At 28.8% G+C, this 26,739-nt stretch overlaps 8 protein-coding genes and 1 long non-coding RNA gene across 10 annotated transcripts in view; 4 read left to right on the top strand and 5 right to left on the bottom strand.

The window, feature by feature from the left end:
• Positions 1-4,013: 4,013 nt before the first annotated feature.
• Positions 4,014-5,390, top strand: LOC113382969 (PRADC1-like protein). Its single transcript, XM_026621227.1, has 4 exons — positions 4,014-4,193; positions 4,269-4,405; positions 4,634-4,746; positions 4,809-5,390. Exons 1-4 carry the CDS (start codon positions 4,118-4,120, stop codon positions 5,113-5,115), a joined length of 633 nt encoding a protein of 210 aa, XP_026477012.1. The 5' UTR covers positions 4,014-4,117; the 3' UTR covers positions 5,116-5,390.
• Positions 5,391-5,531: 141 nt separating this feature from the next.
• Positions 5,532-7,284, bottom strand: LOC113382967 (probable serine hydrolase). 2 transcript variants are annotated; one of them, XM_026621225.1, is made up of 4 exons: positions 7,065-7,284; positions 6,400-6,748; positions 6,051-6,224; positions 5,532-5,962 (listed from the first exon to the last, which is right to left on the bottom strand). In XM_026621225.1, the coding sequence occupies exons 2-4, from the start codon at positions 6,725-6,727 to the stop codon at positions 5,586-5,588; spliced, it is 879 nt and encodes a 292-aa protein (XP_026477010.1). In that variant the 5' UTR covers positions 6,728-6,748; positions 7,065-7,284; the 3' UTR covers positions 5,532-5,585. The 2 variants fall into 2 exon arrangements, with proteins under 2 accessions (XP_026477010.1, XP_026477011.1); XM_026621226.1 differs by having other exon boundaries at positions 6,987-7,111.
• An 834-nt stretch (positions 7,285-8,118) lies between these two features.
• On the top strand, positions 8,119-9,698 carry LOC113383094. The gene is made up of 6 exons (XR_003367709.1): positions 8,119-8,311; positions 8,376-8,617; positions 8,696-8,808; positions 8,883-9,038; positions 9,115-9,251; positions 9,335-9,698. It is a non-coding gene; the product is annotated as an uncharacterized LOC113383094 (long non-coding RNA).
• A 929-nt stretch (positions 9,699-10,627) lies between these two features.
• Positions 10,628-12,096, bottom strand: LOC113383093 (probable serine hydrolase). The gene is made up of 3 exons (XM_026621346.1): positions 11,998-12,096; positions 11,511-11,859; positions 10,628-11,004 (listed from the first exon to the last, which is right to left on the bottom strand). The coding sequence occupies exons 1-3, from the start codon at positions 12,094-12,096 to the stop codon at positions 10,628-10,630; spliced, it is 825 nt and encodes a 274-aa protein (XP_026477131.1).
• A 1,009-nt stretch (positions 12,097-13,105) lies between these two features.
• On the bottom strand, positions 13,106-14,614 carry LOC113383091 (glycosaminoglycan xylosylkinase homolog; the record flags this gene model as incomplete). Its single annotated transcript, XM_026621345.1, has 6 exons — positions 14,402-14,614; positions 14,201-14,338; positions 13,901-14,126; positions 13,631-13,841; positions 13,361-13,561; positions 13,106-13,289 (listed from the first exon to the last, which is right to left on the bottom strand). Coding segments are annotated over exons 1-6 (1,173 nt in total), but the record flags the coding sequence as incomplete, so codon positions are not given.
• Positions 14,615-15,050: 436 nt separating this feature from the next.
• LOC113383027 (trichoplein keratin filament-binding protein) lies at positions 15,051-17,395 on the top strand. The gene is made up of 7 exons (XM_026621279.1): positions 15,051-15,321; positions 15,387-15,621; positions 15,737-15,922; positions 16,022-16,436; positions 16,496-16,683; positions 16,748-17,166; positions 17,232-17,395. The coding sequence occupies exons 1-7, from the start codon at positions 15,215-15,217 to the stop codon at positions 17,272-17,274; spliced, it is 1,593 nt and encodes a 530-aa protein (XP_026477064.1). The 5' UTR covers positions 15,051-15,214; the 3' UTR covers positions 17,275-17,395.
• Positions 17,396-17,539: 144 nt separating this feature from the next.
• On the bottom strand, positions 17,540-18,881 carry LOC113382923 (dehydrodolichyl diphosphate synthase complex subunit DHDDS-like). The gene has a single exon (XM_026621175.1). It carries the CDS (start codon positions 18,525-18,527, stop codon positions 17,631-17,633), a length of 897 nt encoding a protein of 298 aa, XP_026476960.1. The 5' UTR covers positions 18,528-18,881; the 3' UTR covers positions 17,540-17,630.
• Positions 18,882-19,085: 204 nt separating this feature from the next.
• LOC113382984 (RRP12-like protein) lies at positions 19,086-25,473 on the top strand. The gene is made up of 21 exons (XM_026621244.1): positions 19,086-19,452; positions 19,551-19,785; positions 19,875-20,001; positions 20,067-20,249; positions 20,313-20,429; positions 20,537-20,643; positions 20,749-20,863; positions 20,936-21,234; positions 21,389-21,668; positions 21,744-21,955; positions 22,029-22,473; positions 22,553-22,938; positions 23,076-23,359; positions 23,441-23,598; positions 23,823-23,955; positions 24,024-24,150; positions 24,221-24,387; positions 24,461-24,643; positions 24,807-24,936; positions 25,055-25,246; positions 25,320-25,473. The coding sequence occupies exons 1-21, from the start codon at positions 19,317-19,319 to the stop codon at positions 25,417-25,419; spliced, it is 4,116 nt and encodes a 1,371-aa protein (XP_026477029.1). The 5' UTR covers positions 19,086-19,316; the 3' UTR covers positions 25,420-25,473.
• A 1,265-nt stretch (positions 25,474-26,738) lies between these two features.
• Position 26,739, bottom strand: part of LOC113383722 (calmodulin) — a 1,666-nt gene continuing 1,665 nt past the window's right edge. Inside the window, exon 2 of the mRNA XM_026621970.1 lies at position 26,739. This exon is cut by the window's right edge and continues 803 nt beyond it. The gene's annotated coding sequence lies outside the window, so the exon portion shown is untranslated.

Below are 26,739 nucleotides of genomic sequence, written 5' to 3'. Positions count from 1 at the left end.
AATTATCAAATCAACCAATGTACAAAAAAAATTACCTCTTACTCTTTAAATTTGCACGTTTTGGCTTAATGGTAGATATTTTTCACTGCTGGAGAGTTTATTTAAGCCAAAACTTGTTTCTCCCGTGGTGCTGGATCTCAAGCCTAAAGTATTTCCGGCTAAGAATTGGTTTAAAATTTAAAAACATTGCACATTAATTATCATCAATGACAAATATAAAATGTTCTAATATTGGAACAAAGATTTCTTTTACTAATATTCTATAAAATTTAAAATTAATGATAATATAACCACTCAAATACTGAAAAAATTTTGCACTAACCTGAACTTAAGGATTTCAAACCGCCTGTCATAACGGTGTGTGTAGTTGGAGTTGCTGGTACTTTCGGCAATACACCTCGTAATGGATCACTTGATGATGGAACAAATTGTTGTTGCTCTTGATTTTTTTGTGAAGAGGATGTATTCTGAGATTTTTGTTGATTTTTTGAGCCGTATTGAGGATTAGCCCATTCGTCCAAGGAGATTGATCGTTTACTTTGGCCATAATCAGGCACCTGTTTATTGCATATAAAAATTAAACCATATGTATATTTCACATAAATTTATAAATAATAACACTGACTTTTGTTTGCATTTTAGTTGCTGATGTTCTGGTATACCCTTTATAAAGTTTTGAATTTCCTACAAATGTTTCATGGGCATGTCGATCAGACACTTGTTGTTTGGACCTCTTACCACCGGTTGTAGAATTCACATTAGCATTCATCGTTGTACTTTTTATTTTTATGGAGTCATTGAGCGTTTTATTCAATTGTCTTTGGGCTAATTGTTGCCTCACATTTTCTTTGTCAGCAGTGGGCAATAACTCGGAATAATCCTGACGACCAGCAGATTCTTTCCTCCTAAAAAAGCAAAATTTTTATCACTAGCAAAAATAGTTATGAATTATATATTTGAAAGTAATTGGAAAACTCAAAATAAGTTAATTATCTATTTTTATTTACCTCAGATGTCTATTTGGTTTTGGAGTATTAGGCCTACGGTTAGTTCTGCGAATTACTTCGTCTCTTTGAACTGCTTGCGTTTTTTTACTAATTTCAATAAACGAAATAAATAACCAAATTGCACAAATTATTGAAATTGTTGATTAAAGTATATTACATACCTCAACAATGGAACATCCTTATTAGCACTGAATTTTTTCGAACGAAAGTGTGTAGGAGTTTTTGTTTTATTTCTATTAGGTCTTATTGCTTCTTCAGGAATAGGGTACTTTATCGATCTATAAAATAAAAATAAAATCATTTCTACAATTTTTTCGTATTTTATTTATAATAAAATATACCTATTAACAACATCATGCGGATCAAAAGGCAAATGTCCCAACTGTGGGTTAGACCTTTGTTTTTTGGAAAGCGATTTTAATCGACCAGAATCTCTAAGCAATTTATTTCTGGAGTCAAAACGGGAATTTGGTCCAGGCTGTATAACTGAAAGAAAATTAAATAATTATATTAAAGGTTTATGAACTGTTTATTATTTATTCAAATCTTCATACCACCACCTCCGATATGTTGATGTCCTTTCTTTGGTTTTGTGAATGTCGATATGGGTGCGACGACTGGGTTGTCTAGATTTCCTTTGATTTAAATAATTAATTCAATATATTTTTAATGCATTAGTTGAAAATATGATGACTATCAGAAACAAAAAACTAAATAATTTTGGTATAGTCTTTCAATTTACCACATTTGTTTCCGTTTCTGATTGTCATAAATAAGAGATAACCTATTTTGAGAACAAAGCAATTTCTACCTAGAATCCCTTTTCCATGAGATCTATATTTAGTAACTGGTTTAGGAATATATTCAGCTTCAAGATTTTTGCCCATAAGTCTGACTGGATCATGATGCCTTTGTATTTGGCGCAATTCTTGCATCCTTGCTCCAGCAGTCTGTTGTTTAACTTTAGGTTCACTTTGTTGTTTAACTTTAAAAACAAAGAAAAGCATGCATTCACTAGGAAACAGTGTACTTTCAAGTTTTTATTTATTATTGTTTATTTATTAGATACTCTTTTCTAATGAAAACCTGTATTATTTATCCAATATGTCTTTCGCACAATACCTTGTTCTTTTGGTGGTTGATTGTGAGTTCCAAATGCACCCATCCGGTTAGCAATTGTGCCATTAGATTGCAAGCTTTGGTAGAATTGAGAGGTGCATAATGACCACTGCTCATACCAGCAGTTCCATATCCTTGGCCACCACTGCTAACCGCTGTATTTCCAGAAGGCGCGTTGAAATGGCTCATGGTATTTCTTTGCACATCTGTAATAAAATAATAAATCACTTATTGTTAGTGACATATTACTTTGCTTCTAAATATATTAAATTTTATTTCTAATTATATCATATTTAAATATAAGTAGTATTTATTAAAGTTTCATTGCCTGATCGTCTTTCCGCGATGTATGCTGCGGTTTTTCTATGGATTTTCTTAAACTTTCCTGCCAAGTCAGTAGTCACCGAGTGGGAACTTTTCCCTTTTTCTATTTTTCTCAAACTGGATTTAGACTCAGGTCTTTGTTTCGCCGATTTTGTAGTTAGTCTACAAATTTGTCAAAGATGGATAATTTTACTTAAAATCCAGCAATCACATCCAACGAAAAATTACAAATAAAAATACAACCTTTTAACTCTGTTTTTGGTGCTAAACTCTCTAATTCCTTTCAGATGTCTGTTATTCAAATCTTCTCCTAAATTCTTGAATATTCCTTGAGTTTTTAAAACGTTTGAGCCACTATTTACCCCAACTGCTTCTTGACCAACTTCTGTTGATGCATGTCTGGCAGATTGGCTTCCCATAAAATTTGCTCCAAGAGCAGGTGGCAATTGTGATCCTTGTTCGTTGCATTTTCCTATTTTCTATAAGCAAATAGTATATTTAATAAATTCTGTTAGAGTTGACTATTTTGTCACAAATACAATAATCTCACTGTTCTGTAATTTAGAGTATCCGAAAAATTATTTCTTATAACGTCACGGATGATCTTGCCTCGTGGCCAGCCCACGCGTCCGGCCATATCTCATGGTAAGATCCGCAGATCTGTATACCTGGTTAAATAAAATATGGATTTTATAGATTGATTAAATTTTTATTAATATTTTACTTATATTTTTTATCTTCTGCCCAGAATTTCGGATTGAGTCCTGGCATTGTCTATATAATACTAAATTTTTTATAAATTTTTGTTCTATGTTAGCTATGTCTATCAAAAATTAGCTTCTAAACCAAGCGTTTTATCAATGAACTTTTGTATATATTACATCCAATGAATTATTTGATATTTTATCTTAAACCTTATATTACATGTATATTAAATCTAAAAAATACTCACCTTTTATTAGTTAGCCTAAATTCTATAACAAGAATTTATTCCTGGTCCCACAAACATTTATGACCTGGCATATGTCATTAGAAATGCACTTAAAATTTGTAAAATTAACTGGTTTTTAAACTGTTTTTATATAATATTACACAATAGACATGGTTGCGTTTTTTGAAATAACGTTCTGACTTTTTTTTGTCGTTGTTAAATTATCAAAATTTATAATTAAGAAACAAAACAACGGATTTTTTATGGAAAATACAATCGGTCTGTTGTCATTTTTTTGCCAAAAATTTTTTGACGTCGCGGAATCTAATATGATTTTGATTTTGTTTTGTTTATTAACTATAATTAAAAAATAAAAAGTAGGGTTTAGTAATATAATTATTTAGATTAAGTTAACTTTATTAATAATTTATATTAAATGAGCACTAATAAATTTAAATAATTGTTCCGATCCTAAACAATATTAGAATTTAATGAATTCATGGTTCCGGTCATAGATAAAAGAAGTTCCGGTAGACATCTTAAACGTGCATGACAATTTCAAAACATGGATACCATTTCATTTGCTTGCAATTTATCCATAATTTCTTTAAAAGTCAATGATTCTGATATGCGATCTGATAAATTGGCTATTGAAATGTCAAATGTAATACAAACAATATTTCTAGATAAGTAAAATATGAATAAAGAACATGGAAAATACGTGTAGTATTGCAAAATGGATTTTCAGCATTGCAATATAATTGTACTATTAATTTTCCTGAGCATTTTCATACATGATTCTTTCAGCGGTCGTGAGTATATTGACACGAACTATTTGATGGTTATGTTAAATGATATTTTCAATTCTTATTTTTGTGTTTAAACAGTAAACAATTTGCATATGCATGATGGAGCCTCCATCCATGACGTAACAAACGGCGATATATTTTTTGAAATAGTAGAACCACGGGAATTGGAGTACACTTATAGGTTAAGACCGGCGAAAGACTTCGGGGCTCCTTTTGTAGGTTTCAAAATCTAATTATTAATATTAAATATCTGTTAATATACCTATAATAAATTCCTTTGTAAAAATTATCTCTGCATTAGCAACTCGTTAGTGTCCATGTACGGTATACTCAGCTTCTTTCTCATAGAAGCATTAAGATAATTTGCAGTAAACTTGATATGCACATGCATATCATAAATACTTTGAATTTTGAATTAAAGTGCTTATGTTCTATTGTTTCAGAATTCGTCAATTTCTCTATTGAAATCTCATTTGATTCCCGTGGAACCCCCTTATGCTTGTGAAGTTTTAACAAATCAAGAGCTATTTGGAAAAGTAGCATTAATAGAAAGAGGGTATGTAATTATGAGAAATAGTTTATAATTATAAGCTAACAGTAATTAAAAATTAATTCTAGAGAGTGTTCTTTTGTTGAAAAAGCACTAAATGCTGAAAAAGCAGGTGCTGTGGCAATAATAATAACTGATACAAAATCAGTTGATACTGACTTATTGCTGGACAGAGAATTTTATATTGAAATGGTTGATGATAACACAAACCGAAATGTAAACATTCCTGCTGGATTTCTGATAGGGCAAAGCGGTAGAATGATAAGAAAAGTTTTGAGAAGACTTAACTTAGATTATGCCATAATTAATTTACCAGTAAATGTAACTTATAGGACTGTGAACAGTTTAAAAGAACCTCCATGGATTGGATTTTGAAATATATAAATACTATAGCTGTTTATGGTAATTATTTATATATTGTCATTTTTTTACATTTATGTATTATACTAATTCTATGAATGCATGGTATTTATCTATTGATTGATTTAATAATAATTAAACTTAAATATTTAAAAAATATTAGAACAAAAATATTTTCTTTGTTGTGCAAATAAAAAAAGGCTGATGTATAATGTTGATGCACTCATAATTTTAAAAGTTTATGTGCCTAAATTTATTAGTTTTAAATGTTACATAGTTACCATCACTGATTATAAAATTTGTAATTAGTCATTATTAATAAAATTCTAATAGCATTGCCACAAATTATTATTTTAATACTGTTTAATAAATACTACAACAAAAATTGTTCTATAACCAACGATTGTTAATATATACGTTTATAGGTTTGGATTGTTAGGTATTCAATTAATTAAAACTACTAAATTGCTCTATTTCATACTACATTAAACAGGTGGCCTGTATTTTATAATAAAATCATTTATAATGGTTTGCAATTTTTCTGGTTCATTTAAATGCACATGATGAGTTCCTTCAACATAATGATGTTCAAACAAAAGATTTTGCTTCAAAACCTCAAGGACTTCATAATAGTATTTTTTATCCTCATAATATGGAGAATTGATTGCTTTTACAGCCATATAAGGCATATTTATATTTTTGGCTAAAGCAATTATAATTTCTTGATTCAGACCTGCAAATATCATCGATGCCAATCTTTTATCACGAGTAAAATAAAATTTCTCTGGATCAGAACTTGATGGAGCTATAGATCTTTCTAATAAGTGGTGGCAGAATTCCTTATCAACTGATTTATTTGTACCTGAGAAAATTAATATGCAAATATTGAATATTATAACATAGAATATATTATAAACATTATACATTATATACTAATATATAAAGCAAACCTTTATGCCATCGTTCAATCATTTCCTCAATAGTGTAACATGGGGGTTCACTGTCCTTAAGATTATATTTGTCAAATTTCACAAAATCTTGAATTTTTTTCTGGAACATTTGTGCAAATTTCTCTGGTGGAAATATGTGCGGTTTTAACGCATCGAGGCCAATGGCCATGTCAACTAGCAAAAGATTTATATATAAGAAACATACCTTCTAATATAATATTTCAATCTTGATAAAAATTTAACAATTTCATATTGAATTGAGTATAATTATTTATATTAAACACAATTACTATATGATAAAACTATGAAATTGTTGGGTATTATTATATTAAATTATATTTCAACTAACCTTTTTCAGGAAACATACAACAATACAAGAAAATAGTAACTGAACCCATGGAATGACCCAGCAATGACATTTTATCCCATCCAAAGTGCTGTTGAATCCTGTATAAAACAACAGGCAATTCAAATGTAGAGTACATCAAGCCATCAGGAATTCTAGATGACAATCCATGTCCTGGAAAATCTATTGATAATAAGCTGACATGCTTTGGCAGCAATGGGGCCAATGTATTGAAAGTATTGCAGTTATCCTGCCAGCCATGTACGGCCAAAATAGGACGTGTTTCAAGATGTGGATTCCATAATTTTCCTGCTATGTGACCCCAGGGCATCGGTATAGAAACATCTTTTACCTATAAAATATATAGAAAAAAATCACAGACACAGGAAAGAATAAATAAATGATTACAAATATATGTATGTATATTTTGTTGAGATTAGTTCAAAACCAGGATAAACACTTGCTGGTTTCCTTTGCAGCAATCATCATACACTCGTGGTAATTATCAGATTAACTAATAGTATTAGTTGTTTTTACTTAAAATTAAAATGGTTCAGTATTATTCTTTATGATTTTGAAAAAATTCTAACCTTCAATTATCTTTGGTTAAAATTTCCAAGTCCAACTTTGGCACACTGGTAATTTTATTAATATGAATTAGTACGAACCTCCGCTTGCTCCTTTACTAATTTTGCACTTCGAAAGTTCTTTTAACTGCATATGTAACATTTTTTAAATCGCCAAATAACCTTGTGCAAGATTTTGACATTTTACCAAGTTTGCAAATTTTTATTGATTTCTTATTTATTAAATTTTATCAAAAAGTGCTTTTTAAAATTTCTTTAATTCAGAAATGAGTTGTGACATTTGGTAGTTTTTTATCTTAAGAATGCATTATATTTCGCTTGAAAATGGCTATAAAAACGTCATAATCACGTAATAGCTTTTGTCTTTGTCGCACGTTTAAGCACGTGTATATATTCGTCACGGTGAATCGTACTTTTGGACTGTATCTCTAGGTCGAATTTTTTACATTGAACTTGTTTAACATTCTGATAAAATTAATTGCCATCCATAAATGCTAATTCACGCTGACTAATTCATGACTTAAATGTTTTCGATTTCACTATAATTTAAGAATTATATCAGTGTGCTGATTTCTTTTTCACCGCCAAAATTTAAAATTATTCACACTACGGTTCACGGTTTGTTATATGTATTATTATAAATCCTTGTTTATAATAATACATATAAAAATTTATCAAAATTAGGAAAAAAAACTTTTTCCAATATGTCAGCCAATTTTCGTTATTAGAATTCAACTTCCGGAACGCGTTCCTGATCAAAAAGGAAGTACCGGAACATTCCTGCTCGACAACGCCATTACCCAGTAAACACGCGATGTGATCTTCTATAATATCGACATCGTTATTATAATGCGGTTATCGAATCTACGCCACAAGAGGATTTTAAACTTGCGTGCGCTTGTGTGTGTTACAATACACGCAAAGCTCGCATTGAGTTGTCTCGCGAGACATAAACACGCGCTGTCGGGGGTAATGACATCGTTGAATTTCATGTGAGATACATGTCGTGCGCTGGTGTGTGTTAGCACACATGCAAAGCATAATCAATGACGTCACACGGCGTGAAGCAAACGCGTCGTGCGCTGCGTTGTGTGCTGGTGTGTGTGACCATACAAAGAAAGCTTTACATCAGCGCGCCGTGGCCACTGGTGGAACCGACTGTTTCTTTGACGAAAGCTAACCTAACCGCGACAACCGCGTACAAAATGGCGCAAAATGTCACGAATTTATCATGCATCAAGTTATATTTTCTTTAGTATAATAATTACATTCGTTTAGTTAAGCAACTTGTTTATGATAATTGTAGAAAAGTGTAGAAAAATGACACCGTAAGTATATCATATATTATTTATATAGATATGTAATTACTTCACGATTTTGAATTCCATTTAGTGCATTATATCCTGGGATGAAGAAACGTTATTTTATGTCGATTTCTTTAGATGACAAAGGAGGTAACCAAATAGCATATCTTACAAAATCTGAGGACAATAATAAGGATCGTTTAGCAAGGTTAAAATAATTATTTTACTAAATTAAGACATTAACATATCCATGTGTTCGACATAACCTCACTTCTTAAATCTCTTAAATTAGTCGGTTGAGAAGCGGATCGAGAATGATTGTTTGAATATGTAAGTCACTACAAATATAATAGCTATACAAATATATATAAACAGCAAACACGTATGCCATGTTCATATTTTTTTCAGAAGTCGTACAAAATTGGAATGAAACGATGAACAATATACAGATCTTTAGACAGGCTCAAATAATGTATGTTTAGGAGCAAATTGAAGATAATGGAGATTTATCTTCTTAATATGTAAGTTGATTCATATATAGTTGCTGTATATATATTATTTGGTAACAAATACATTATATTTATAATTGTTTTAGAAAACCTCTAAAATTGGGAACAGTATGTCATATATGCATGAACTTGATTGATGTATTGATGTATAATGAACTGAAGATAGAATGAATTCAATCAGGTTAAAAAAAATGTATGTGCAAAAGCGACTCGAAGACGATTTAGATTTGTCTCCTGAATATGTAAGTTGCTACACATATGGAGTGGTATATATATTATTAGATTCAATAAAACACATTATGTTTCAAATTGTTTTAGAAAACTTCCAAGAAGTACAACATATATGAATATCCTGTATCCTCGCATTTGAACTGGCGATAGAATGAAATCAGTCAGTGTTAAAAATGTATGTGTAAAAGCGACTTTAAGATGATGGAGATTTGTACACTGAACATGTAGGTAGCTACACATATGGTAGCTGTATATATATATATTATATTATATACAGTAAATCACATTATGTTTGAATTTGTTTTAGAAAACTTCCAAAATTTGGGGCAGTATGTCATATGTGCATAATCTGTATCCTGGCATTTGATGCAATGAACTGGCAATAGAATGAAATAATGAAAAATAGGCAGGCTGTTTGATGTATAAGGAAGTGGCGATAGAATACTTATGCAACACTTCACACTTCACGCCCCAAAAATAGAATTACGTTCATTAGATATACAACAATTTTCATTAAATATACTGTTATTAATATGTTAAGATTGAATAATTTGTAAATAGTTTTCTAGTATAGTTCATGTTAAAATTTTATAATTTCTAAACTACAATTCTAATTTGTAATATTTAAATATTGTAAAATTTCTTATTATTCACGTAAATAAATGCTTATTCGTACAGAAAAGAATATTAATTGCATTACGTCATCACTTTCAGGTGCTATTACGTCATAACTGAGTCGCCATTTTGTATGACGTCATGACCGAATCGTTTTCATTCGCCAATGACGTCATGACTGGGGTTAACGCCTTACGTCAGACGGTCTTATCATAATAAACAAACATATGTGGGTCAACGTCGATTTTCATGTATCACGAACGCCGCGTGCGCCAGAGACCGAACCTCGATAGTTGTTCGATAGTTACATAAATTTGCGGCCGTATCCATTAAATATCGACGAAAATGAATATGGGTACCGCATGTCACACGACCTAAATAAAATATTGCCACGATGTTGTGACCATATCGCATGTTTACTGGGTACTGTTTACATTTTTTTAATACCATGAAGTTGTTTCAAAATTCCTCTACTTATTATTTTATAAACTGCATAGTAGGTATCTATAAATTTTATTTTTATTTATCAAACATTTGTGTTTCTGAAACTCAACAATAAATACAAGATTTTCCTTTCATTTTTTTACTTAATTAATAATATTTTGAAAACCTTATGTAATCTTTCCACTTCCATTCACACACTACAGATGTAATAAATTATATAATATTAATTACCATGTCTTCTTAGAAGCATGAAATTTTTATTTTGATAATCATAATGTTTTATGATTGTTTTAAATTAATACTAACATTTTAATTGCAAATCTAATAACTATATAATGATTCATGAGTATTATCTCCTATTCAATTCATGTATTTTCTTTATCTGTCTTATCTATTCATGTATTATGAGTCAATTTATAATAATGTCGCATATGGTTGCAATCGGTCTTGTCTTGCATTTACCATTTGTTTTAAAAATATTTCTTCTTGGCTTCATGTTCATCTCTACATTTTTCATTGTTGCATTTACATTTGATAAACATTAAACAGGTGGCCTGTACTTTGTAATAAAACCATTTATAATATCTTTCAACTTTTCTGGTTCATTTAAATGCACATGATGAGTTCCTTCAACATAATGATGTTCAAACAAATGATTTTTCTTCAAAACATCAAGGACTTCATAATAGTATTTTTTATCCTCAAAATATGGAGAATTAGTTGCTTTCACAGCCAAAAAAGGCAAATTAATATTTCTAGCTAAAGAGATAATACTTTCTTGATTGATTCCTCCAACTATCATCGATGGCAACCGTTTATCACCAGTAAAATAAAACTTTTTTGGATCAGAATGTGATGGAGCTACACATCTTTGCAATAAGTGGTGACAGAGTTCTTTATTAACTGATTTAAATGTAGCTGAAAAAATTCAAATTTAAATATTTCAAATATATTATATCATAATTTTATATATAATATAAACTATAAAGCAAACCTTTATGCCATTGTTCAATCATTTCCTCTATTGTGTAACTCGGTGGTTCACGTTTATTAATATTATATTTATCAAGTTTTACAAAATCTTCAATTTTTTTCTGGAACATTTCTGCAAATTTCTCTGGTGGTGTTATATACGGTTTTAGTGCATCAAGTCCAATAGCCATGTCAACTATCAATAGATTTATGTATAAAAAACATAATTTTCCCGCTTGTATTATTTGGATATTGATAAAATGTAATCAGTTTTATATCTTATTGCATATATTTTGCCCTCCATCACTTAATATAATTACAATGTGATAGTACAATATTTGTGGAGCATATTAAACTATATATATATATGTATATAGTATACTTAATTCAAGTTGAAATATGATTTATGATATGGGTTTACTCGACAATTTTACTTGAAATTTTCAACTAACCCTTTTCAGGAAACGTACAACAGTACATAAAAACAATGATTGAACCCATGGAATGTCCCAGCAATGAAATTTTGTCCCATCCAAAGTGTTGTTGAATTCTGTACAAAACAACAGGCAATTCAAATGTGGAATACATTAAGCCATCAGGAATTCTAGACGATAATCCATGGCCTGGAAAATCGATGGATAGTAAACTGACATGCTTTGGCAACAATGGGGCCAATGTATTAAAAGTGTTGCAGTTATCTAACCAGCCATGCACAGCCAAAATAGGTCGCGTTTCAAGATGTGGGTTCCATAATTTTCCTGATATGTGGCCCCAGGGCATTGGTATAGAAACATCTTTTACCTATAAATTATATAGAATTAAATCAGTCATAGGAAAATATAAACAAATTATTAAAGATATATAATGTATATATCTTAAAAGCTAATTTATATTGTTCCCATAATAATGGTAATTTTATTAATGCGAATTTGAACAAACCTCTTGCTTCGTTATTGATTTTTCACTTCGAAAACTTCTTTTAACTGCATGTGTAACATTTCTTAAATTGTGGAATAATCTTGTGCAAGATTTTGACATTTTAACTCGTTGTTAATTAAAATTATATCCAAATGTACTAAAGTTATTGTGTAATTTGTACTTTTTTACGTCGAAAGTAAAAAATAATCATGTAAAAACCTAAGTCTTCACCGCACGCTCAAGCACGTGTTTTAAAGTTCTTTTATATAGTCTTGATACACCGTAATTTTGGCCCGCATCTCTAGGTCGAATTTTAATAATACTGATAGAATTAATTGTTGTTTTTAATTACTATTCATGATGAATAATTTATAAGATTGTTATCTATCTAATATAATAATCCATATTATGAATTTGGCGAATCTTTATGATAATTATTTATTTATGTAACTTAAATTGTATCATTGGAATTATTATAATTTTTCGTTAAAGGAAATAATATATATTTTATTAGAAAATAAAAATTGAAATGATACAATACATATAGATATATATATATATATATATATATATATATATATATATATATATATATATATATATTGACATGCTCTAATAATCGCGCATAACAAAAATAAAAAACATGATTTTTTAAAAATTATTTATTAAAGACGTACATTCTAAGCGCGCGGCCCATTATTCCAAACTTTGATTAATATTTTACTATGTTAGACTAAATCTCATCTTCATCGTTTTAAAAAAAATATTTTTCAACAATAAAACACGAAGACAGCCAATCTTTACTAAAAAACTATCATGATTTGATTAAAATATTAAATTTAATTGACAATTTTTTGTGAGAATGTTGACGAAACAGTTTTTTTAGCAATTGTAAAGATACGGCTCAGCTGATCGTCTCGCGATACTAATCTACCCTAGTCTTTATTGAATTTCATCAAATAGTTTTTAAATTTTTTAAATCAATGTGGTTTTTGAGAAGACGTCGGCTATAGGTCAGATTAGTCTAGCGAGTCAGAATGACTTGAAACGTATGAATTTATTAACAGAAAATAATAAAATATTTATTAACAATTTTTTTCAATACTACTTATTATTTCAAAATTTCTCTACTTATTCTATTTTTACAAATTTCATAGGTACTATAAATCATTTTCAATCTTCTATCTAATGCTTCTAAATGTGGTTTTGTAACAATCATGTTTAATGGTTCATTTGCAATTAATGTGTTAATAGTCCGACTCATAGATCCTCCTGCAAACAATAACAAATGTTCCCACGTTTTGCTCCTTATCCTTTAATAAAATATTTAATGTTAGTGCATGATCAAACCAATTATCTGCAAAATTGAATAGATATTACTCACATGCAGCATTGATAAAATGGAGCTAATATATCAATATGATCCACATAGGGATTTCCAAGCCCTTTACCATTATCTAATAAAATCGTACGATCTTCAAAAGTTTCATAATGATGCCTGTCACCATTTTGCAACAAAAAATCTACTATTGCCATATCTACTAAATCTAATAATCTTGTCTGTGATACTTCATTTTTTACACTCCTAAAATTAATTTAAATAAATATTTAATAACCAAATTCTTTCATCTTTATTTTATATTTATTAGCATACTCGCAATAAGTTTGATCAATTTCCCATCTTGCATGAATTGTATCTTTATAAGTTCTCTGCCACGGAGATCTTTTTAGCAATAAGCCTCCCCTATGTTCTAAATTTAAATATTGTATCATCACTCCATCTACACCTCCAGAATCATCTTCACAAACTGGTTCTTTTATAGTGCAGTATCGGCACTTACCATAAAAACAATATTGCCCTTCATCTACAAAGCAATATTTAATAAAATTTTGTTAAAACTAGTAATTGTTATTAATTACTAACCATTATAAAACATAGTTTTTTTTAATTTGCCAATTTGTGTAGAACTTAATTCTTTTCGTGTAAGTTTTCTACTGATAGCTATGGGTGCAGAATTCAATCCCAACATTGCTGCTAGATAAAATGCTAGTATTTCTGCATTATCCCGATCTTTTCCAGCATATACTGGGCCTTCGATAATAGAATTCCTCTCATACCATCGAGGTTTAAAAATAGCTTTTATGTTTCCCTAAAGATTGAATAAATGATAATTAATAAATAATATAATACTACACTATAATAATACGAAAAACAATATATTACCTCTAATGTAAGCAATAGTTTTAATTGAGTCCCTTTAGACGATACATCACTAGAGATTATTTTAGACGTAGAGAGGAAATGCAGTAAGGATCCCACAATAGTATTATTTTCAGGATACAGTTTGTTGCCTTTTGGCCACTGAAATTTAATTAAAGCATATGTTTATTTTTATAACAATTTTTATAAGTTATATATACTTACATCTTGGAATGCCTCCGATAAAGATAACTTATTATAAAATTGATTAGGTTTGAAATAACTTACTAATTGCTGTGTGATTTTATAGCTATTGTAATTATATTGAGTATATTGGTTTCCTAAATGTTGTGCTTTCTTTACAATTTCATTAATGAATCTTGTTGTAGGCTTATATTCAATATGTAAATCTTTGGCATCATTAAATAATATATGCATAAAATACAAATTTGATAAAAGGAAAAAAATTATAATAAAAAATATAGGTATAATATAAATCTTTCGGAAAATCATATTTAACTTTATATGAACAATTATTAATAATAAGAATCATACTATTTTAAAGTCATGATTAAACACTGCACATATTATTTTAATAATAAATATAGGTTTATGGTAGGGATAACTCATATTTTATTTATGATAGTTTGATAAATATTTAAATATAAATTTAAATTTATATTAACAAATTAAAACTGTTTATTTGTTGACATTTTGTCAACTATGGTGGTCCTCCCTGAACTGACAGTTGGTAGTTGAAGTTGGTAGCAGTTGACAGTTGACAGTTGAACTACCCACAACAAATAAACTAAAAACGAAACTTGCATTACAAACAAAAGTTATATTCTTAAATATTTGTATGATTCATGTTTAACATTGTAATTTAAAATATTATTCTGATTCATCTGATGTACTTGCAATCATTCGTTATTTTATTCACGTTAAATAATAGTGTTCTTGTTTAATGAATCTCTGCGAATTTAAAACATCATTAATTTGAAATTGGTTTTAGTGATTAATATACTATTTTATTCTATCATGTCTTCTGCAAATGCCTACAAAAACAAACGACAATTAGAAGAAGCATTGGCACGTAAAAGAGATTTAGAATTTCGAAAAGCAGAAGAATGTAAAGCTAGAGTAAAGTACGTATAAGATTGAATTAAATTGAATATTCAGTAAGCTTTAATAATGTCATTTCTTCTTTTAGATATTATAGTAATTTTGATAGGGCTAATATGCACTTCCAAACTTGGACTGCACCAGAGTATTACAAGCAATGTGCAGAAAGTTTACAGAAGTCTAAGATCGAAAAAGAAAAAGAAAGAAAATTATCTGAACGTAGAGAAAGACTCCAAAAGATGTTAGAGACTGAACGGCATGCATTAAATGAAGAACTCAGAATTCTAGAACAAGGGCATACAAATCGAAGGAGGGATAAAAAGGTAGTAACTTACAATTTATTGATCATCACAATTGGTGACATTGATATCATAGATTTATAATTCCAGTTTGTAATAACTTATATTAAGAGGTTTTGTTATTACTATGATATATTAGGTTTCAGATGATGTTGTTTGTGAAATTTACAAACAACTCAAAATTGATTCTGAAGAAAGACGAAGAAAAGAACTTGAAGACAATTTATATCAGCAGTGGAGAAAAAACGAAGGTTGCAAACTTCTTAATGCTCCTGAGTTTAATGAACATCATGCATTAGCAAAAATGAGTTGGATGGATAAACAGGTTTGATATATGAGATTAGTTAAAAGAAAATCTCAAATTACAATGAAAATGTTAGATTTTTCCTTAATAAGTTATTTTATATTAGCAAATTATTTACAGGTGATGAAACAATTAGATAAAGAAAAGAAAATAAAAAATCAAATTATCACCAACCAAACCGAAGTAGAACAAATAAAATCTGATTTAAATATATTATGGGGTCAACAGAAAGATATGAAAAGTGATTACGATAAATTAAAACAACAAATTGAACAAAATTTAGTAGAATATCAAGAAATAGAGAAAAAATATAATTTGACAAAAGGCTGTGAGAAAAATATGAAGCAAAGTCTAAATGATATTGAGAATATTCATGCAGATTATTTTAGAACACATGAAAATGAAATTCAAAATCGAGATCAAATAAAGAATAATGTCAAATTTCATAAATTACAACTCAAACAGTATAATGAACAAGTAATAAATTATTTGGAATATAAAATAAAACTAATCAAACAGTTGAAACATATTGAATGTAAGTATCAGCATGGCATACCATTATTTTTCATAATGACTCAACGAATTATTCTTTAGCGCATAACCATAAAATCAAAAATTTATTATCATCTACTTTAACTGTTTTGCTGAAACAGTACAAAGTAGAATCTCAGAGAAAACAGCATATATGTATGATGTACGATTCTGAAGCTCGCCGTGTTTGGGATGGATTTGTAGAAAAATGGCAAAATGAAGAAAAAAATCAGTATGAAGTGATTGCTGAAGTATGATCAACAATTATTAAAATATTGCTTTCAATACAATTCTGTTATATTTTTTTCTTTGCAGATCTTAAACATAATGAAAACTGATGCTGATGAAAAATATAAAGCAAATATAACTGCCCAAAATGAATGCATATCTGAGAAAGAAAAACTTTTGAAAAAACTGGAAGATATAAATTGCAAAAAATCATATTTGGAAAAGGATATTGAATCTAATAAAAATCAAATCGACATGTTGACTTCTAACAAATTAGACAAGGAAACAAAATGTAACCTACTTACTGATTATTTAAATGGGTCTGATAAAATAGATGTTTCAAAACGTGATGAAAAAAGGCTACTCTCTCCAGTCTCTTCTTGCACGGTTTCAAGCCATGTTTCAAGTCATTATTCAAATAAATACCGTGACTCTGTACGAGATATCATTTATACTACATTTACTCCTCAATCAGCTTTTAACTGTGATGCAACAACTTGGAAAAGGTAATTGTTTTTGATATATTTTATTCTATTAGCACAGACAAAATAATGATAATTACATTTTTTAGAGACAAAAGCAATTCTCAATGTCATAAAGTTCAATCAAAATAATAAAAATCAAAGCAAAAACTGGAGAAAAATCCATCAAGAAATATTATCTCTTTTTAATATTTCATGTAAATATATTTTTGAAAGTAGGAAAATCTTTCATGCAATCTCTACACTTCCATTCACACAGTACAAATATAAAATATAATATAAATTAACATATATATCATTAATATAAAATATCTAATTTCAAAAGCATAAAAAATATTTATTCTAATAAAAGATTTGATAAAGTTTAATAAATATTTATTTTAATAATGTGCAGATTTATTATTACAAATATTTTTATAACAAAACTAATTATTTTTATTTCATTTAGTTTGTCTTTTTATACATGAATAAACGGAATGCCAATATATTTATAATAATGCTGCATATGATTGCAACTGATTATGTCTTGCATCTCCCATTTGTTTTAAAAAAAATTCTACTTGGCTTGATTTCACGTGGCAGTTTTCAGTTAAATTGTGAATCTGTTTCATTTTTACATTTTTAATTGTTGCAAAGCATCTTTGATAATAGAAAATACTTGATACAAAATTCCAAAATCTAAATTCGGGCCATAAGACATCAGTGAAATAAACACAAGAAGGTGCTATTTGCCAAAGTAAAAAATCACTAAACCTTAGTTCACCTGAAGTGCGAATTAATAAATCAGGATCTGAACTTTGATTGGTATATAATGTTTCTGATATTAATTCTTCATTTATACAATCTGGTGTTATAATATTATTCTCAGCAGCCTTAACTATATTTTGTATTGCGCTTGTTATTTCTTCTTGTGATGTGTAAGCAAATGCAACATTTAAGAATGCTTTGTTGTTATCTTTAGTTATTAACATAGATCTTGCTATCAACTGTTTCAAATCATCAGGAAGCAAACTCAAGTTTCCAATTACTCTTATATGTATTCCTTTTTCCCTCAGCATTTCCTCTTCACTTATCAGTTTATGGAATTTTTCTCGAGCAAGATTCATTAAAGTATCTACCTCATCTTTGCTTCTTTTAAAGTTTTCTATACTAAATGCATAAACAGTAACTTCTGTTACACCTAATTCTAAACACCATTGTAATGTTTCTGATAATTTATCAAATCCTTTTGAATGCCCAAAAGATCTTTGTGTATGATTCTTTGTTGCAAATCTTCTGTTGCCATCCATAATAAATGCAATATGTTTTGGTATTGGACCACATTTTATAACTTTAATGCAAAAAAGTTGCAACCAGGATAATGTATTATCACGTATCCAAGACATTTTATGTTATTCTAGCAAATAAATTAAAAACAGAACGGTTTTCGGTACCAAGAATTATTGATATTTTTAATTAAATGATTTGCGTAAGTTTCGGGCTGTTAGTTTTATGATAAATAACGTATCACATGGTCTTGGTGCTTATGTGATTCGTACACATAGCTAATGAATCTTTTAGTGCAATTAATGCAAAAATTGCGTAATGGTTTAACGAAATTATCTCGTTAGGTATTTATGCCATTTATACAATTTTTGCTATTCAGTTTGTCTATCGACTAAAATCTTTTACAACGCTTTAAGTTTTTTTTAAATCATAATCCACGTTGATACTTAGCATCACCTTTGTCACCTATCATCGTACATTTGACAGTTTGACAGTTGTTTAGGCAACCAGAGGCACCACCTTTTTAAAATGAGAGTGGTAAGTTATGGGTAAGTTTAAGATCACCCTTTTAATTTTTTAGTTTTATCCATGTTTTATCTAATCAAATCACAAGATCAAATGCAGATGTTTTTTGCTTGATTAAATTTAATTTGTTAAATAAGTTGGGGAAGTTCAACACGTTCAACACATAGATAAAAGAAGAGTATATAGATCGCTCTGGTTCAACATTTGAGTGCAACGTTTGAGTTCGTATCTATGTAAGTTGACAAGTGGTGCTATGGTTCATCAATTCCCAACATGTGATTTTTGTTAGGTTATGTATAGGATTGTAATATTTTGGTGATATTTGCTGAAGTTGAAAGTTTCTGAAATATTTAATTATAATAATCTTCTAAGCCTCTATCATAATGGGTAAATTTAGATCTAAGCTTAAAGGACAAACGAAAGGGAAAAAATGGGCTAAAGGACAATCATCTAGTTCCAACCCTACAACTCAAAAATTCAGAAACTTGGCGAAATCGAATTTTTTCCAAGAAAATTTAGGTAAAATAAATACGTCTTCTTTAATTATTACAAATTATTATACTTTAAGCCTAACTGTACTTGGTTTCAATATAACGTTGGCTTCAATTTATTCACAGGGTCAAGTTCTGGGTTAACAATAAATGCTTTACACAAGCATGATGCTATGCATAGTTATGCTATTCAACCAGCTGGTGTGGGAGATTTGGCAGAAAGTCTTCATAGTGTTAAAATTGATGATGAAAATGCATCTCAGATTACCGCAGAAACTGCGACACAATCATGTGGCACTTTCAGAACTTTTCAAACATTTGCTTCTGACTGGAGTGAATGCACAAATGTTTCTTTTTCAAAGTTTGTATAATTTCACTTTGACTTAATCTTTATTTTTTGTCATGAATAAAATTATACCTAAAAATGAAAAATATCTATCAAATTTTCAGGCTTTTAAATGGGTTCAGATCTGACTCTGCGTTGCATAAAGAAATGTTAGCAATACTTGCTGCTATAACAGAATTACTCAAAGACAAAGATGGAAAACAAACATCTACTGAATATTACTTGGCATTGGTATGTTTTACAATTCTTTGTTAGTTTTTGAAGTACTTATTTTATATTACAATTATTTCATGCAGATGGAAATTCTCAATCAAGATCAGGAAGAGAATGGTTCTCATGCTGTGCTTTCTTTACTTTCAATGGGAATTAAGACTGTTCCTGAGTCAGTTATTAAACTTAAATTCTCAGAATTTTCAAAGATATTTATGGACCAGTTGGAAAAGTTTTGTAACACAGATAATCAAAATCTTCTCAGATGTGTAAGTTTGTTTATAAGTATTTATTGCATTCACTTTCAACATTGTTCTGGTTATTTATTATAGCTATTGGGATGCATTTCGGTTCAACTAAGAGCATTAGATCTGGCACAATGGTCAAATTCATCAACTTTGCAAATGTTTGATGCAGTCATGGCATTTTCTATACATTCTAAACCTAAGGTAATAAAATTTGCAACTATTCATACATTTTCACACATACATATATATATATATATATATATATATATATATATATTATATAATATATTAACAACAAATATTTTCAGCTTCGTAAGGCTGCTCAACATGCAGTTTGTGCTATAATTCGAGGAAGTAGTTTTATGTTAAAAGAAGATGGTCCTAAACTACATCCTGCTGCTGGAAAGGTTTCAAAGTATGTTATAATCTGTACATTTATGTTAAAAATTAATTCCTTTTATCTTATCCACCAAACATTTTAAGTATTGTTATTACTTATATTACACCCTCACATTTACAGGTTTTGTAAGATGCAGATGAAACCAGAACTTGAAGTTTCTTCTCAAACAACCACACTTCATATTTTAACATTATTAAAAGATGTTTTGTACATGTTTCCTAGGGATGATATAAAGGTAAATTTAATAACAATACAATTTACAATAATGATGTATGAAAAATAATTGATCAAGTAATTGTTATTTTAGTCTACATGCGAACGAATACTATCTATGATGACCGGCAACAATATTTTAGTACGTACCTGTTGCTTGCAGACCTTACACTCTTTATTCCTCATGTCATCTGATAATAATAAAATTAAAAATATGACTGATGATGACATTTTGGAATTGAATAAAAAAAAATCATTCAGCACAAATTTAACATACACATTGGCAGCACAATTAATAAAAGCTTTGTATGACTATAGACCTGACAAAAATGATGTTAGACAAACGATGGCCTGGGTTACTGTAATGCAGCAAGGGCATATTTGTCTATCTTGGTAAATATTACTTATGTAAAAAACTTTTATTTATATATTAGATTATATTACAATTTTATTTCAGAAATTGTTTATAGTTAATGAATTAAATAGTATCAATATATTATAATGAATTATTGTCATAAATATTTATTTTGATTTGAATATTTTACAGTTTAGATTTGGATTCAAGCATTAATATTATACCTCAATTTATTACAACATGCACAACTGATTTGTGGCTATCAGACCAAGTTGATATTGCAAATGCTGGTACAATTGCTTTACGAGAAGTTCTTTATGAATCAATAGCTCCAATATGCAATTCACTTCTTGGTGTCCAAAAGCATAAAGCTATTTTGGAGAAAATTTTTCAAACTATATCAAAAGCATTGACTGTACCTTTTGGACATGCAGCTGATAACGTTGTGAATATTTTGGCGGCATGCTTTGATGTAAGTAAATATTATGTGTAAAAATATAATATAAATATAATGTGTAAAAGTAATCTTATGATTTATACATTTTAGGTGTCCGGTAGAAATTGTGCAGAACTGCTTGCTGATCCATTGAAAATATTGGGTGAACGTAGAGACCCCTCATCACAAACGATATCAAAATCTCAACTTGGGCAAATTGATCATGCAATTGCCACTGCTGTTAAGACTATGGGACCAGAATTTGTATTAAAATGCATTCCCATTACTGGTGCATCTGGTGAAATTGATATAAATAGAACTTGGTAAGATTATAATTCTTTTTTCAGATCATATAGGTAAAGAGAAATTGATATTTATATTAAAAATTATATTTAGGGTTTTGCCAATTCTGAGGGACAAGATACGTGGTTCAACATTGGAATTTTTTGGCAGTCATATTTTACGTTTGGCATCTGCTTGTAAACGTGCATCTGAACAATTTTTACAAGAAGGAAAGAAAAATGATTCTGTTACTTATGATTTACTGTGTTCACAATTATGGGGTTTATTTCCTGGATTTTGTAATTCTCCTACTGATATTAAAGAAAGTTTCAAAAAAATTGCAAAAGTATTAGGAGATACATTAGCACAACATTCTGAGCTCAGAACCCCTGTAATGCAGGGTTTGAGAAAGCTCATAAATAGTGCAGAAGGAGATGAAATAAATGAATTAGCACGATTTTCTAAAAATTATTTACCCTTACTGTTGAATATATATACTACACCAGCTGCAGGAGGATATGGACAAGGACAACGATTATCTGCTTTGGAAACAATACAGGTATATTATGAATTAATACTAATTTGCTTTAATGAATTACAAAATTTCTCAAGACATTAATTTGATAATAAACTTTCAGATTTACTTAACCATTACTCCAGCAGATAAGTCTGAAGAGATTTTCAAAAACTTAATGACTAAAATTAATGAGGTTGAAAATGAATCAGACTTTGCTTTAAAAGAAGCATTATTTGATATTGCTCGAGCTATGTCAATTTATCAATCAGAAGAAATAATAAAAGAATTATTCTCTAAATTATTACCATTGTGTGAGTCTTCTGCTGATAAAGGAAAAAAAGTCAAAAATAATCTACAAAAGAAAGGTTTCAAAATTATTGAAGATATTTTGAAGAGTGATAAACAAGGGTGCAAAGAATTTGTCAAAAATAATAGAAAACAGATACAGTCTGTGGTTATGAAATCACTTAATACTTCTGCAGATAACTCCCGAGCATCCCGGTTAAGGTTTGTTTAGAAATATAAATTTTGATATGCTAATTTATACCAGATCTAATATTTTATTTATCAAACAAAATTCAAAGACTTTATAAAAAATTAATCAACTTAATTTAATAAAATATTTTAACAAATGCTTTCCACAGATCTTTAGAATTATTAGTGAAGTCTCAGCCTCTATTAGATTGTGAGAGCAAGTTGGTCAAATCATGTATAGCGGAAGCAGTACTTAGCACAAAAGATATAAATGCTAAATGTAGAAAATGTGCACAGTCTCTTCTGGTCACTGTAGGAGAAACTATAGAATCCAAAAAGAATAAAAGTGGATTGTCTGATTATATCAATATTATGATCGCTGGTTTAGCTGGAACACAACAAATGATTGCAGCCACATTACAAGCACTGGCTTGTGTAACATTTCACTTTTCAGGTGCGATTCTATTATTACATTCTATTTATTGTTCTTTTTGGAGTGAATATAAAAATTCTACTATTCTTAATAATTTTTCAGGTTCTTTGGGAAAAGAGACTTTAGACTTCTTATTAACACAAGTTTGTACATTGCTAGCATCACCTACAAGAGAAATCACTATTGCTGCTGTGAATTTTATAATTGTTTTTACTAAAGCATTGCCTTCTCCTCAAGTGGCTTTATATTTGGAACAAATTGTAAGTGATATATGCTCTCTTGTAAAAGTTAATCAGTTAATAAAATATCCATTTCATTTTCACATAATTAATAGCAACAATTTGTAATTACAACTACACAATGATATAATTTAAATATGTTATAACAGTAATCTACAATAAAATAAATCTAAAGCAGATAGCATACAAAATACTATTTATACATACATAAGAATTACTTAATTTTCAATATCTTGTTTTCTTAGATGAAAGCTATAAGTTCCATGACAGATGATTGCAAAAGACATGCTCGTTTAGAAATTGGAAAATTATTAACCAGGATGTGTAGGAAGTACTCTGCTGAAACTTTAACAAAACTTACGCCTGGCGATGATGTTGGTAAGATTCAAGTATTTTTACTCACATATTGTTTTTAAGATAAATTATCATCTAATCTTTTATATTAGTTACACACAAAAGACTTAGAAATTTACGCAAGCTTCAATCTCGTGCAAAACGTTTGAAAGACATGAAGAAAAATCAATCTGTTGAAGAAGATGATGAACTAATGGATGTCAGACCTTCTGCCAAGAGGTGGGTATTATTCATATATTGGATAAAAAAATTGTTTATATATAATATAAATAATAATTTCCTTGTTTAGCATTGAAGAAATTTTAGCAGATTCTGATTCAGATGATCTATGTGATAATGATCAGCCAAAAACTACAGTTCGAAAACCAAAAAAAAATAAAGGAAAAACTCTTATACGTGAAACAGAGGACAGTATAATTGATTTAGTGGATGCCAGCGCTTCAAGCAAAATATTATGTTGGTGTTATTAACTTCCTTAATATTTTTTTATTCATTTGCTTAATTGACAAGAATAACTTTTGTTTTGTAGCATCTAAACCTGAGGTATCAAAATTACATAATAAATCAAAGAATGAGCCAAACCGCGGATTTAAAACTGCTGATGATGGAAGATTGCTTATTGATGATCTTGAAGGTAGTGATAGTGCGGATGACGAAAATCCTAAAAGCAAAAGTAGAGTTGCTTTAAATATGGACTCTGATAGTGATAGCGGTGAGTTTTAAACTAAACTTTTAAGTTTTGTTGTGAATAAATAACATTATAGATAAGTAAAGATTGAATAGTTTAATAGAAATTTCTTCCAAGACTATACTAGAAGATTTGAAATTATACTAAAATTAAACTATAAAATCAAGCACAGTTAAATACTTTACAGATGATACATATGAAAAACCTACTTTGGGAAAACGTAAAAGATCAGATGTCCAAAGCCTAAAATCTAATTTTAGTGGCACATCCAGAGAGCCAAAAGCTAAGTATAAGGCTGGAGGTCACGGTATTCACAGGTTAGTATTTATTTTACCATTTGCTATTAAAAAATATACAGAAATTTACGGTATTTTAATTTGTATTGATTATTATTTTACTTTTCAGTTTTTACTTATAAAATTTTAATTTTTCCAGGTCACTTTCTGGTGCATCAGTGAAGTCTGGGGCTTCAGGATTCTCATATAATTCTGCTGCTAACTCATCAAAATCCAATGCTAAGTTTGGATCTGAATATAGATCTGCAAAAGCTGCTGGTGATGTCAAAAAGAAGGGTCGACCGGACCCTTATGCTTATTTACCTTTGATGAGGAGCACCTTGAATAAAAGGTTTGTGCAATATTGAATAAAAAAAAAAAATTTTTCCATATTAATAGTCAATGAGATCGATTATTTATTTTAGAAAACGAGCCAAAAATGCTGGACAATTTAGGGGCATTGTTAAATCTGCCAGAAAAGGAGCAGCAATTGGTTCAAAATTGAGAAAATCAAAGAAATTGTAAGTTGTTTTCTTTGTAAAATTTGTATAAACATAGGAATAAGAACAATGTATGTGACCGTGATCATTAATCTTTAGATTATTTATTATATAATAAAAAAATTTTATTTGAAGCTTATTACTGTTTTGCCTTTGCTCTCTAGCATCACTTCATTTGTTAAATATTATTAATTTCAATACTATTAAAAACTGTAAAATTATTTAAACATGTTTCTTTAAAATAATTTTATTAGTTGATCAGAATTTAAAGTTTAGCTTAAAAGTTATAATTACAATAATTAATTTGTAATAATATTTGAATCGCAATTATTTTTAAAGTTGCTCTATTCAAGTATTTATTTTGTTAATTAATTTTTCATCATTGGTGTTATTAAACAAGGTTTTCAATTTATTCTCAAATCAAAGAAGTGTAGATTATATCTGTGGTACAATTTAAAAAAAAATGGCTCTTCAGATATGCAGATAAAATCATCTGATATACTTACCTTTTTAAACATTCTAGTTGCGCTTCTGTAAAAAAAATGTTCGTCTGAAGATTTTGAAAGACATTTTACATTCATTATGATCACATATAAAGTTGAAACTTGTAATTAATTTTCATTATTCATCATTAATAATAAATAATTGGAATTACAAATTATATTTTTTTTAACTTTCTTTACAACTTAATTGCTATGAAATGAAATCAAAATTGTAGTCAAGTACCTTTAATACTCTCAAAATTAAGTGCAAAAGTTAAAAAATTTACAAATAAACTACATTAACTCTGTTTAATTCAAAAATTTTAAATTAAAATGGTATTTAATATTACTGAAATATAATAGAAATTACATTACCATTTAATTTAAAAAAAAATACTGCTGTAACAGAATCTATATGCAATGATGAACGTTTTTTTTACTGATACTTAAATTTATTCTGTTACAATGCAATGATAGTGTCTTGTGCATAAATGCAGTTTTCTTAACTTTTCAATATAATTCTTTATGGCATGAGCATAATGGTCTTACACAGATATTAACAAACTTCCAAGAAATGCCAGCCAAAAATAAATTCACAAGTGTGTTTGTTACTAAGGTTACAAATGTTTGATCTCTATCATAGATAATTTATACTAACATTCGAGAAGAATTGTATTGGAGAGCATGCTTTCAAAGCAAACTTATTAGTAAATATTGTGTATTTTACAAACATTTATTTTTTATGACAAATACATCGAATTTTACACCATCATAATTATCAGTAAATAACATGCATTGTTCTTGTTGAGAACGGTACATATAAATAATTACATAGAAATATATTTCAGTAGTGTATCATTTAT

The sequence above is a fragment of the Ctenocephalides felis genome, unplaced genomic scaffold, assembly GCF_003426905.1.
Source record: "Ctenocephalides felis isolate EL2017-DRISC unplaced genomic scaffold, ASM342690v1 CF-g0.4_SCAFFOLD_03570, whole genome shotgun sequence".
Lineage (NCBI taxonomy): Eukaryota > Metazoa > Arthropoda > Insecta > Siphonaptera > Pulicidae > Ctenocephalides > Ctenocephalides felis.
The sequence above is the reverse complement of the archived record's forward strand: the minus strand, read 5'-3'. Positions and strand labels throughout refer to the sequence as shown.